General features: G+C 46.1%; 1 protein-coding gene across 1 annotated transcript; it reads right to left on the reverse strand.

Moving 5' to 3' along the window:
- Positions 1–10,076: 10,076 nt before the first annotated feature.
- Positions 10,077–12,650, reverse strand: LOC122919541 (nascent polypeptide-associated complex subunit alpha-like). The gene is made up of 2 exons (XM_044268618.1): positions 12,531–12,650; positions 10,077–10,575 (listed from the first exon to the last, which is right to left on the reverse strand). The coding sequence occupies exon 2, from the start codon at positions 10,512–10,514 to the stop codon at positions 10,125–10,127; it is 390 nt and encodes a 129-aa protein (XP_044124553.1). The 5' UTR covers positions 10,515–10,575; positions 12,531–12,650; the 3' UTR covers positions 10,077–10,124.
- Between the last annotated feature and the right edge of the window lie 1,593 nt (positions 12,651–14,243).

The raw sequence follows: 14,243 nt of genomic DNA on the forward strand, positions 1-14,243 counted from the left end.
CTATCAGGAACGGGCAGAGGAGGTAGCCGCTATCTGTGCACCAGCAGGAGAAGACATAGAGACCCTACCCCTTCCCAACCTATTGCGCAGTAACGAAGGGATGACCCAGATAAAGAAAGTCCAGCTAGGTGAACAGCTGGAGCCACAAGAGCGGGCTCAAGCTGTCCGCTTACTAGAAACAAAACAGGCCACATTCTCTCAGGAGCCTGGATACACACTCCTAGCCATACACAAGGTAGAGACTCCAGGACAGGCACCCGTGAGACAGCCCCCTTACCGTATCCCCGAAGCAGTCCGGGAAGGGATGCGGAAGGAAATAGATGAGATGCTTCGGCTAGGCGTGATCGAGCCCTCAGAAAGTCCTTGGGCCTCGCCGGTAGTCTTAGTGCCAAAGAAGGATGGGACAACCCGCTTCTGTGTAGATTACCGGCGCCTCAACGACAAGACAGTTACGGACGCCTATCCGATGCCACGGATGGACGAGCTGCTTGACCGTATCTCTGCAGGGAAGTATCTGACCACAATAGACCTATGCAAGGGATATTGGCAGATTCCCCTAGCAGAAGATGCCATACCCAAGTCGGCCTTCATCACCCCGTTCGGCCTATACCAATTTCGGGTTATGCCGTTCGGGATGAAGAACGCCCCGGCCACCTTCCAACGGATGGTGGATCAGTTACTTGGGGGTCTCCAGAGCTTTGCATGCGCTTACCTGGATGACATCGCCATCCACAGCGATACCTGGGAAGCGCACCTAGAGCACATAGGGGTAGTATTAGATAGGATCAGGGGGGCCGGGCTGACCCTGAAACCCGACAAATGTCACTTGGGTATGGCGGAGGTACAATATTTGGGCCACCGAGTAGGATGTGGTAAGCAACGGCCGGAGCCGGCTAAGATCGAGGCCGTTGCCAATTGGCCCACTCCCCACACCAAGACACAAGTCATGGCTTTCTTAGGCACAGCCGGCTATTACAGACGCTTTGTACCCGACTATAGCGCCCTGGCCAAACCCCTGACCGACTTGACCAAAAAGAAGCTACCCCGACAAGTCCTGTGGTCCCCGGAATGCGAGGTGGCTTTCCAAGCACTAAAGACTGCTCTGGTTAATGCTCCGGTGTTGGTTACCCCAGATCCTAACAAAAGATTTATTGTCCACACGGACGCTTCAATGTTTGGACTGGGCGCAGTACTAAGCCAGATCGGGGAGGATGGAGGTGAGCACCCGGTGGCATACCTGAGTCGGAAGCTGTTGCCAAGGGAGGTCAGCTATGCCACCATTGAAAAAGAGTGTTTGGCCTTGGTGTGGGCACTCAAAAAGCTCACACCTTACCTTTATGGCCGGGCATTCACTCTCATTACCGATCACAACACCTTGGTGTGGCTTAACCGGGTTTCAGGGGACAACGCCCGTTTGCTACGCTGGAGCTTGGCCTTACAGCCCTATGACTTTACGATTCATTATCGCCCAGGCAAGCAAAACGGGAATGCCGATGGATTGTCACGCCAAACGGATTTAACCTCGGACTAAAAGCTCTGAACCCGTCAACCCTACTGGACCAGGAAAGGTCCAACCGAGTTGCCGGAGCAGGGAGAAAAAGGGGGCCATTGTGAAGGACTTTGATGCAATTGCCTATATGCTTCAGTTTAATTCTCTCCCTGCTATTTTAAGGTCTATATTGTTCGGTTCCAAATGTCAAGAATGAATGTATTCGTGCACCGAACAGGGAGGTTGAAATTATGTTTGTATGTGGGATGGAAAGTACTTTTCTGAAAAGTGTTAAAAGTTGTAAATGTTCTGGCCAGCAGACAATTGAGCCGTGTGTATTCTGAAAGTGTTAAAAGTTGTAAATGTTCTGGCCAGCAGACAATTGAGCTGTGTGTATTGTTAAAACTCAATTATCTAGCCTGGCCCAGAGGAGGAGTTTTATGCTGCATAAATTGTGAGTTCTGTGCGCCAGTAAAGTTAGTCTCGTGTTTCCAGCAATAAGTTTTGACTCATGTGTGGATTACTCGGCGATTCCAGGGATATTCCTACTCGTGGAATATTGGGTGATTTTCTTTCATGGGAAGAAGGGAATGCTTGACGGGATATTTTCTACTACCGTCACAGATGGTAACGCTGATAATAGCGGCATCGCCGCTCACCATCTGTGTTGATTCCTCAAAGTTGTGTAAAACATCACAGAGGTCAGACATTCATGCCCACTCAATGCTTTTGAAGAGCGGAAGCTGACTGAAAAGGCGACGACCATGTTGCAGCTGGTATTCCACTACTGCCCTCTGCTGCTCACAAATCCTGGCCAACATGTGGAACGTGGAGTTCCAGCGTGTGCTCATGTCGCACAACAGTCGGTGAGCTGACAATTGCAAGCGCTGCTGCAGCGTTGCCAGACCGGCGGCAGCTGTAGAGGACTTTCGGCAATGGGCAAACACGCAGCGCACCTTCACCAGTAGCTCAGGCAAATTAGGGTAGGTTTTGAGAAACCTCTGAACCACTAAGTTGAACACGTGGGCTAGGCATGGTATGTGTGTGAGCTTGCTGAGCTCCAAAGCCGCCACCAAGTTACAGTCATTATCAGACACAATCATGCCTGGTTGTAGGTTGAGTGGCGAGAGCCACAGCTCAGTCTGGTCCCTTATACTCTGCCACAGCTATGCGACAGTGTGCTGTTTGTCACCTCACATATTAGTTTCAGCGCGGCCTGTTGCCGCTTCCCCACTGCAGTGCTACACTGCTTCCAGCAACTGACTGATGGCTGACTGGTGCTGCAAGATGAGAATTCAGAGGTGGAGGTGGAGGAGGAGAAGGCGGGGTTGCAGCCACTAATGTAGGTAGTGGCGGAAATCCGGATGGAAGTAGGGCCCGCAATCCTTGGCGTCGGTAGCACCTGTGCCATCCCAGGGTACGAACTCGCTCCCGGCCTCCACAATGTTCACCCAGTGTGCAGTCAGGGAAATGTAGCGTCCCTGGCCACAAGCACTTGTCCATGTGTCAGTCGTTAAGTGGACCTTACCAATAACTGTGTTGGTCAGGGCAAGGGTGATGGGATGGCACACCGGGAAAAATAGTGGTGGCTGGGGACAGAGTACCGCGGGATAGCCGCCGCCATTAGGCTGCAGAAAGCCTCAGTGTCCCCAAGCCTAAATGGCAACATTTCCAGGGCCAGAAATTTGGAAAGGTGAGCATTTAGTGCTATGGCCTGTGGGTGGGTGGCTGGGTATTTGCGCTTTCATTCTAAGGCCTGGGGTATGGACATCTGTACGCTGCGCTGGGACACAGGAGTGGATGTGCTAGCTGATAATGCTTGCGAAGCTCCAGGTGCAGGGAGGGAGGCGTCCGGGCCTGCGTCTTGGACAGGGGACTGGCCAGCACATAACACAGGGGAAGAGGAGGCAGTGGTGTGACCCGCAGACACTGATTGTGGACCCAGGCTTACCAATTAGGGTGCTTTGATGCCATGTGGCGGATCATGCTGATGTTGGTGAGGTTGCTAGTGTTCACGCCCCTGCTAATTTTGGTACGGCACAGGTTGCAAATTAAAATTATTTTATCGTCCGCACTTTCCTCAAAAAGCGCCAGACTGTGGAACACCTACCCCATGGCAAGGGAAATTTCCGCAAGGGGGTGCTTCGGGAAACAGTTGTGGGCCTGTTTGGTGTGGCCCGCCTTCTCAATTTTGCCACCCCACTGCCTCTTCCAGCCTGTGGTGGTGCTGCAGATTCCTCCTCCTCTGTACTGCTGTTCTTGCTCGGCTTGCACCTTCCCAGGTTTGGTCAGGAATTTCATCGTCCACCACCTCCTCTTCCACTTCCTCACTCTGGTCATCCTCCTAATTTGTTGACCCAACAACAACCTCACTTATTGACAACTGTGTCTCATCCTCATCATCAGCCTCTTGAGACACTAATTGCCGTTGACTTATTGGCAACTGTGTCTCATCATTATCATCCACCTCGTGAAACACTAATTGCCGTTCCCCACCGTCATCTTCTTGTGACTGTGGATGCTCAAGAGTTGGGCAACGGTGCACACGATCTCCTCGTGTCCCTCTTCAAGTGGGCTTGGCGAGAGGCCCAAATCAAGGAATGGCGATGAAAAGAGCTCCTCTGAATATCAGAGTGTGGGATCACTTGTTTGGCAAGACTCTCCATGGTGGGAGGAAGGAGGATCAGGGTGAGGATTCTGTTGACCAGACTCTTGGCTACTGAGACTGGACTTTGTGGAAGACAGGGTGGTGCTTAACTGACTAGAAGCATTATCTGCTGCAATCCAACCGACCACCTGGTCGCACTGGTCTGACTTCGATAGTGGTGTCCTGCACCACCCTGCAAACTGGGACATGAAGATAGGTATAGAATAGAGAAGAGTTAGATTAGGGGATATGATAGGCCAAGCTAAAAAGCTGTGTTTTTAGGGAACGGTGGATGTTGTGAATTAACCTAATTCCAGAGAACTGGCGCAGCTCGGGAGAAGTCTTAGAGAGGGTAGTGAGAGGTTCGGATTATGATGGATGTCAGTTGTAAGTCATTGGCTGAAGGGAGAGCACACATAGGATGGTAGACAGAGATGAGGGAGGAGGTGTAGGGGTGCAGCACAGTGGAGAGCATTTTGGGTAAGAATGAGGGCTTTAAATTGAATCCTCTACTGTATGGACAACCAGTGCAATGACTGGCGCAGGGCGGAGGCATCGTAGTAGCAGCTAGACACATAGATGAGCCTGGATCCTGTGTTGAGGGAAATCTGATGAGGGGGAGGCCAATTAATAATTAGTTACAGAAATCAAGATGGGAATGGATCAGAACAACAATGAGAGTTTTTGTTGTTTCCACAGTAAGAAAGGGTCGGATTCTAGAGATGTTTTTGAGGTGCAGGCGGCATGAGCAGGTGAGAGAATGAATATGGCACGTGAAGGAAAGATTTGTGTCAAACATTACACCGAGACAGTAGGCGTGCTGCCTAGGCATGATGATAGTGACACACACTGAGATGGAGATATCAGATTTAGGTAGGTTAGTAGAAAATACAAGTAGTCACGTTTTTGAAAGATTCAGTTTCAGATAGAGAGAGGACATGATGTGAGAGACAGCGGACAGTCACTGGTGTTCTGTAGTACTACGGAGTGAATGTCATGGGTTGAAGTGTAGAGTTGGGTATCATCGGCATAGAAATAGTACTGAAAACCAAATATGCTGATAGTCTGTGCGATCGAGGCTATAAAGAGAGAAAAGAGAGGACCTAGGACTGAACTTTGAGGAACCTCAACAGCAAGAGGGAGAGGACAAGAAGTAGAGCCAGCAATAGAGATAGGAAGAAAACCAAGAGAAAATGGTGTCCTTAAGGCCGATAGATTGGAGCATGGTGAGGAGGAGATGGTGGTCCACAATGTTAAATACTGCAGAGAGATCAAGGAGAATTAGTAAAGAGTAGTCGTCGTTGCATTTAGCTGTCAGCAGGTCGTTAGTCACTTTGGTAAGGTCAGTTTCTATAGAATATAGGGATCTGTGATTGTGGACTGAAATATGGATACGGTTATGTGCAGGCGGACAAGTTCTGATTACTGCATGCGGTCCGGTTCATTTTCCTACTGGCTGCAAAGAAATTAAAAACGTATTAATATTTTCCATAATTGACTGCTTATTGCTGGGGGTCTAAGCAACGGGATAACCTGTGATTGTGTCACTTGGGGTAATACTTTAATACAAAGGGGACTAAAGATTTCTGGTATCTTAACCCATTAATATTAGATCGGTGGGTCAACTTAAGGCTGTTTACAGGGGCTACAACACTCAAGTTCTTAGGCAAGGTCATGACAGCTCCTTCAGTAGGCCTTCCAGTTGTATTACCTGTAGCAATGGAAAGATTCCCTACAGCTGCAGCAGTTCCACACGGCCATGCCTCTGGTGTGGCTGCCACTGGTAAAATAAATATATATATATAGATTTTTTGCAACTGTCGTGTCCCAGTACGTCACATGTCGCAGTGCGACACCATAGCCTATCATTATAAAAATTGTTGAGACAAAATGTTGCGCGACACGTCATCGTGTAGCCCTAGCATTAAAGGGGCAAGGTGCTGTGGAGGTCACTGTTAAAGGGGCGGGCACTGTGGAGGTCACTAATTAAGAGGCGTTCACCGTGGATGTTACTGTTAAGGGGCAGGCCGCTGTGGAGGTCACTGTTAGAGGGGCGGACACTGTAGAGGTCACTGTTAATGGGGCAGAGGCCACTATTTGAAAAATTTTGAATATTTTTCATGGGCCCTATTAGGAGAATCTAAATCAGAAGATGGCACTCTCTCATTTGGAATGTCCATTAATTAGCGATAAAGAGTCTCTGGTGCCCGTACTACATGGACAGCCCATTGATTGTACTGAACACTCGCTGCCAGATTCCTCAACAGATTAGCTGGCCACTGTGGGTCCCAGCAGAGGCACACCTTCTGATCAGTGCTCTTTCATGGGATCCTTCTAACAAAAAAGGGTTGTCAAAAGTAATTACCTCATTTAAGTTATAGTAGGCCAAAAAGCAAACTTAAAGGGTTTGTCCCACAAAAAATATTCTACAGTTTTCAAACTAGCTCCTGGATCTGAATTCTTTTGTAATTGCATGTCATTAAAAATTTACCATAGCCACTGAGTTATTCAATTAAATATATCTGTATAGCGCCACCTGCTGTTTGTTCTTTTTCTTATTTCTTTGTCTGGCTCACTGAGAAGGCCGCACATGCTCAGTTTCATCCTCCTGCCTCCTGAGCTGTGATAGGGAGAGTATGGACACACCCCCTGAGATGCAGCAGAAAATACACTCCCTTGAGCAGGCCAGCTTGATATAAATCTAGCAAAGCAATAAATGGGGAGATGTCTGGGTCCATGTGCTGGTTCTAGCTTTGTTAGAATGAGATTGTCATGTACTATAAGATCTCCGATTTTCATTTTCTATATTAGTTATAGGATGACCCCTTTAAACCAGCCAAAAACAGGGCATTAGGCTCTGTTCACATCTGCATCCTGGTAAACAATGATGCAGCTCTGGATTCATCACGTTCTGGATACTGACAGCAGCCAACTGTAGAAACGGTGATGCATACAACGCTATCGCTCCCATCAAAAGTAATAGAATCTGAGATAGACACTCCTGAGAGCCTCTAACGCAGATGTGAACATAGCCTTACATTGCTTTGCTTCTCCCTGTACATTGTCAGACCCTTGCTGCGGAGATATTGTGTAAGCTACAATTACAGGAGACAGTCCTGCTATTCTATTGTGTTATCTAGATATGATGAGAAAATGTATCAAGATACTTGCCATTTTCTTGTAGTAAACATTCTTCTCTAATGGGAAGTAGGTCACAGATGTTCCAGGGAATGATTCATAATTAGGTCGATGAATCACAATTTTTACATTTATTTTCCACAAAGAAATATTAGTTTTGTTTTATGTAATTGACGCAGTTCTGTACCACTGTGTAAGTTAATCGTTTTGGACAGAAATTTTAGCATGGCTCCCTTTCAGACAAATGTCCAGTGGCTAACCATATATCTTATTTATATCCAGCACGGTACACATATATGACAATTGCTCACATTCATCCAAGCTTGTGGAGAACATATGAACTCCATACCTAAGCTCTGTGCACATGACTCTAATAGTGCCAAGGACAGGATCTCATCTCATCTTGTCGGGTCTTAGGTTCAAGTACTTGTGCAATGACCCTGTGCCATGGGCTAAGTTGCTGTGCTGCCAGTTATGTACTTGCTAAAGTAAATAGCCGGACAAAACCTGCTCATCATGGCAGCCATCAAGTTGGGTACTGGACATCGGGTTTGGCCTCCTATCAGAAATTTGGTAGCAGAGTTAAAGGGGATGTCCGAGTTATTTTTTTGTTCTTTCTATGTTCCTAACTAGGCAAATGTAACAGCTTTCCAATTAACTCACTTTATTTTCAGTTGCTGGTTTCTCAGAGTTCACTGAGGGTCACATGACCTGTGATGTCAGCTTCTCTCCCTGCTCTGATAAAGTTTGTTGCACAAGCCTGTAAACGAGATTTCACTGTGCTGGCCACCCCCCCCCCCCCCCCCCCTTCACTGCCGGGCTGTCCGCTCTCTCCTAGGATTCTTACCCCCTTTAGGTGCACAGACTGGGTAGCTGCAGCAGTGACAATTCTGGGCACAGGAGCTGACAGACTAGAGAGAGCATTGCACAAGAAGGTAGGGGAAAGATTCTGTGTGTATCAGCAGTGTCATTATACAGGTGGGACTTGTATTTATACACTTATATAAGTTGCTGTTGATTCTCCCAGCAGGGAGACATGTCACTCAGGGCAGTTCTTGTAGCCACTCTCTTAGCAGTGCAGGGAGAGGGGCAGAGATTGTTGTAAACAAAGGGCCAGAAAAGAACCAGGGAAATGAGGAAATATATATATATATATATATATATATATTTGCATAAAACTTGCTTAGCTTAGTTATATATTGCTGCCCATCAGATTCTCAGTGCTATATATATTTTTTTCATAACTCAGACAACCCCTTTAAAGGCTATGAAGACCTTTGGGAACAATTTTTTATGATTGTGTTTCACTCATTTTGGGTTAAAATCATTTTTTTCCATTGGTCTTTATTAAAAATATTGAACCGTTCTGTCAAAAAGGGTTACCCGTTTGTTTAGCTGTGTGTATGGTACTTTCAGTTTGTGCCGATTATTTAATAAACTTTATCTCTAATTTACTAATAGCTCAAAAACACTTATTTAAGCCACAATCTTATCAGTAACAAAACAATTGAGCTAAAATGAGTGTTTAGGAGGTCAGAGATCAGAGAAAAGCAACAGAGTGAAAATTCAGAGCCTGCTACAAATGAATCTCAAGGCTGCCCAAAGATAGTCGTTCAAAATTTTTAATAAAGGCCGATTAAAAAAAGATTTTTAGCTCAAAATAAGTACTATGCAATAATAAAAAATAATAAAATGCCCCCAAAAGGTATACATAGCCTTTAAGCATTGCTCCAGCTGTGCAGAGAGAGTACTTAGTGGTTGTGATAGACTGACATTGCTTTGCCCCTCTAGCATCAGCAGGTTACATGAATATCCTGAAAGAGGATTTCTATTGCAAAGTGTCATATAGCAGGCAACTAGGATGTATTCTTCCTTAAAAAAAAAAAAGGAAAATGACTTTGTTGTAGGAGTGGGAAGAAAAGGGTCCACTTGATCATTTACGACAGTCCAGTGTTTGGAATATCTACCAACCTTCATTATGGTGCCAGACGAGATGGCTCTTTAAGAAAGAGGGCACCCAAACTGGGGAAGAATAGGTGATGTCAGCCTTTGTGAGTCATGACATGTGTGTTGTTGGAGGTGTTAAGAAATAGGCCTAAAAGTTAGGGAGGCAATATTGTATAGTTAGTGGCCAGATGGCGAAGGATTCTCTTTTCTATTCTGTACATAATTATCTTGATTGAGAATTAAATAAAGTTGGCTTTAAACGAAAACCATCTGCTTCAGACTGAACATCTTAGTGTGTCTCTTGCCCCGGGCCCGTCAACCCCAGAAGAAGGCGATCTTTTGAGCCATCCCATTATACAAGATGCAGACAGCTACATACAATAGGCTGCTGTTTATAGCATGCTACCTGCATAAGGTGTATCAGATGAACATCTTCAGGTAGAAACCTATGGTGGACGGGTGAGGAGGCCTTTTTATCCCTACTAGGAGGGGGTAGTCATGCTGTTACTACTGGAAAGAGCTTGAGAGGTGTGTCCTGCTGTGACTACTGTGTAAATGGAGGGGGACACTAGTAGAAGTAGGGGCTGCTGTGAATATATCAGGAGGAGGCGGTTTACTACTGCTAGTACCTTAGATGACGTCTTCACATGTAAAGTTCAGTCCATGCTCACACATCACCAGTTGCAGTACATCCGTTCGTAGCAAACACCCACTAGTTGTCAATAAACTCTGCATCTGTCAATATCTAAAGAAACTACATGTAGAGAGTCCTAGAGCCAGTGGTTCGGGAACAAGACTACATCGATCTAAGAGCCACATGAAAACAAGTGTAATAATGTCAGAACCTGCGAGATGTTACAAATATAAGGAATATTTATTTATAATGTTACATGAGAAAAGATCCTACAAGTTCTCAGAAACATACAAGATGGCATCAATAAGATCTCCAGTCTTCCTCAAAGCTTTCACAGCCACGTTCCTCTCCACTGATAACTGATTCATCAGCACCTCAATGTCTCTGACATCCAAGCCGGTTTCATCTTCAGCTTCTTCCCCAAATGCCTGAAAAATGGCTCCGTTGGCAATAAAAGAGGACAGGTTGTCCTTGGTCACGATTTTTCCTCTACAGACCAGTCTTATCTTCTCTGGGGGAATTCTTAGATGACGGCACAGAAACAGGAAGGTTTCTTCCCCACATTCACTCTTTGATACTTTGAGTTCAGATCTTTCATTTCTGTTTTTTAGTTTTATTATAACATAACTCTCCGATTGTGGATGACAAGCGTCTTCCATTGTTTTGTGAACAGTTGTATAATGGAGTTTATGGTCAAACCACTGCTGGCATTCCCGGGAGCTGTGTACAAACAGAAATGGTAAGTGACTGGACAAGGAATCAGACCTGGATATATCATTCATTGTGATCTTCATATCTACACTGCACTAGGACTATCAAGCAAATCCTCTCTGTAGTTATAATACTACAAGATTTATTTTATAAACAGCAGCATTTGGCCTTTTCAACCAATTTAAGTGAGTGTCGTGGATTATCTTCTGGAGTCGTCCTCCACTGGCACCCGTTTCACACTGTGTGTGGGAACCAAACATGCATGCATGGGATTTTTACTGGCTGCCTATCACGCAGTGCCTGTGAGCCCCGAACCGATCAGATACTGTTGTCGCTATTAACCTTGACATTTAAAGACCAGGATCGGTGTCTTCAATCCAAGTCATTGCGACTGGGTGTTTGCTGTATTATACAGCGAGCACCCGCCGCATATGAAGGGGGCTCTGTTTGTGTGTCCACTTCATACATTCCCAGCACGCAAATGCCATACATGTAAAGCATTTCTCGGTAAGGGGCTATACAAGAAAATGGACGTACAGCCTTACTAGTAATCTATGTCTCATCTAAGACCTATACCGGGCCCACGTATGCAAATGTCCCTTTTACATACTTTTGGCAAATATACACACGGCCATTCCCTTTTTTTTTTTTTTTAAGGGGTTATCCGAGCCTGGAAATGCCCCCCACATGCCCGGGCTCCTCACACCGATTCTACTTACCTGGCTGTTGCACGGCCGCCGCTGCTTCTCCCAGTGTGCAGATAAAAACATCTGGTGTCGGGGGGGCAGCCAATGGCAGGTGGTGACGTGGGACGAGCCTCCCTAGCATCGCGGGTGACGCTACAGAGGCTCGTCCCGGTCACCGCCTGCCATTGGCTGCTCCCCGACACCAGATGTTTTCATCCGCACACGGAGAGAAGCACCGTTGACCAAGCGGGGACCAGGAGCGGCGCAGGGAGAGGGAAGCCAGGGAAGTAGAATCAGTGAGCAGCATTTCCAGCCTCAGATAACCCCTTTAACTATATTGGAAAGCATAGAGGACCAGACTTTACAATTAGAGATGAGAGAATTTCCGCTTATGAAATTTGTTCACGCTTCATTTAGTGGTAAAAGAGTTACCACAGACCATAACGCAATTCTATGACTTTACAGGCATTCCGTTATTCATTACGCTATAATAGAAGTCTATGGGCCGCATAACGGATCCGTCCCGTTTCCGTTATGCAACAGAGGACTCCCCTGCATAATGGAAACAGGACGGATCCGTTATGCAGGCCATACACTTCCATTATGACGGAATGAATAACGGAACTAGCTCTAAAGGCATTCTGTTATGCATTCCGTCATAGAACTGCGTTATGGTCCGTGGTAACGGAATACATAACGCAATTCTGCTTTTACCAGTAAACGAATCGTAAACAAATTTCAAAATATGAAATTTGCGCATCTCTATTTACAATACAAAGACATTCTCAAATGCACTTTTATAAAAATGTTTCCTCTCAATGGAAGTAAATGGCAACTTCCTACATTCAGTGCATACGCTGGGAAATAAATCATGCACTGCAGGTGTAGTGTGAGCATACTGTTATGGGACCACCCAGCCAATGTGCATGGGGGGCTCCTGAGAGAGAGACAAAGAAATTACAAGAAATTCAACTCTGATAAAATCCAAATATTCTTGGAAATTCAGGGTGAATTCCTAAACGATAGATGGATTCGCTCATCTCTAGCCCGATCTGATCTCAGGGAGATAAGCCACCGCCAGAGGGGTCTGCTGAAAACACCTCAAAAGACACCAGTCCTGGGTTTTTCAAACTGTCACCTTTTACATATTATTTAGTTTATACACAAACACTAATTGTATCCATAGAAACGCATCCAGATCCATACAAACTACAAATGCTGATAATTATCTACAACAAACGTATCTTTGCATGAATGCTGCAGTAAGTAACTACCCACCAGCTCCAGTCTCACCAGTCCAGCCTCTTCCTGCACCAGTACACAGCCACCATCTCTACAGCAACCACAGGATGCAGTGAGGTCCCGCACTTTCATCATTCTCCACTTCTGGTTATTTTCTGTTAAATAATAACTATGAAAATTAGAAGTGTTTTTTTGTTTAGTTTTTTTTCAACCCCCTCCCCCTTCCCACGGAAACTGTTAATTATTGCGTTGGATTTGCTGGAAACAATAACGAATCTGCTGAACTCACGTCACAGACGTTTTGTTGCAGAAATTTTGCTGGGATTACAGTGACCTCTAGTGGTTGGTACAGTCCATTACAAGGAGATGAGGCATCGTGAGGTGTTATTACCATTGTGTGTGTCATGTAGTAGTCATGAACATGTCTTCTTACAACCAGTCCCTGCACATACATGGCTGCAGGGAGGGAGTATGAGCAACTTCTCAATGCATAGCCTCACCCTTAAATACTTGGGCTGCAGGTTTCAAAACTGGCTTGGAAGCCACACCATGCCTGACCACTTTCAGATGGAACAAAAATGGACAGGAGCCAGTGCAGGAGAGTACACAGGATTTTAGGTTCATGTCTATGGTTATGCAGATGGGGGCACACATATAAGGGGTCCCACATGGAATGCAGTAGATCTTTTGCGCTTAAACAAGGGGTCTTCAAAGGGGTATTCCAGTTACATTAAGTTATCCACTATTAGATCATTGGGAGTCCAACCGCTAGGACCCCCACTGATCACAAGAATGGGGGCACCATTTCCCCTGCAGCCCTCTAAAATGGCATGCATGTGGCTGCTCCATTAATTTCTATGGCTATACTCCCATAAAAATGTAGCAGCCACCCATGCCCGACCATAGTCGTTCTGTTAATTTCAGAGGGCTGCACGGGAAATGGGGCCCCCATTTTTGTAATTGGTGGGGAACCCATCAGTAGGAGCCCCACCGATATAATAGTTATCCCCCTATCATGTGGATAGGGGATAACAATGTAACCAGAATACCCCTTTAAACTACACTCAACATTGAAATTGTAGCACCAAAAAGGAAATGTAATGGAATTATGGAAATCACAGAATCAATCGACATGTTTATGATATGAAAATGATAAAAAAAAAATGGAAACAAAATATTCTAAACATCTCCGTTTATTCAGCATTGAGTATAAGCGTCACACGCAGACATACACACACTTACCTTGGCATGCTGTCAGTGAGATTATTAATGGTTGCCTGAGGAATGCTTTGCTGCTCTGAATGCACTTGGGCACACAGATCATCAAGATTCGCTGTTGGCAGCTCCTTTTGTAATTACTGACCAGTTATGTCACAGATACGCTCGATAGGAGATAACGCCTCAGATGCTGCAGGTAGGGTGGCCAGATGTCCGGTTTTAGGCCGGACAGTCCGGTTTTCAGGCTCCCTGTCCTCCGTCCGGCGCAGTGCCTGGACGGACACAGGGATGTCCACCCTCTCAGTAGCTCACGCTCAGACAGCAGCACTGCGCTCTCACCCCCAGTCAGTCACTAGAGCCGCAGACATGGCTCCCTGTGGATGACTGAGGGGAAGAGAAGCGCCCGGCTGCCCCCGCTCACCTTCCATTCACAAAGTTCTTCTCTCTCCTCCCCCGTGTTTTTCCAGCCGGCTTTCTAGGGTGAAGCCAGTGGCCACCCTAGCTGCAGGCCATGTCATATGTTTAGGCCAC

The sequence above is a fragment of the Bufo gargarizans genome, chromosome 9 (assembly GCF_014858855.1).
Source record: "Bufo gargarizans isolate SCDJY-AF-19 chromosome 9, ASM1485885v1, whole genome shotgun sequence".
Taxonomy (NCBI): domain Eukaryota; kingdom Metazoa; phylum Chordata; class Amphibia; order Anura; family Bufonidae; genus Bufo; species Bufo gargarizans.

What these genes read in the sequence shown, in the direction of transcription:
- LOC122919541 (XM_044268618.1), bottom strand. Translation starts at nt 10,514, where the DNA reads ATGGAAGACGCTTGTCATCCACAATCGGAGAGTTATGTTATAATAAAA.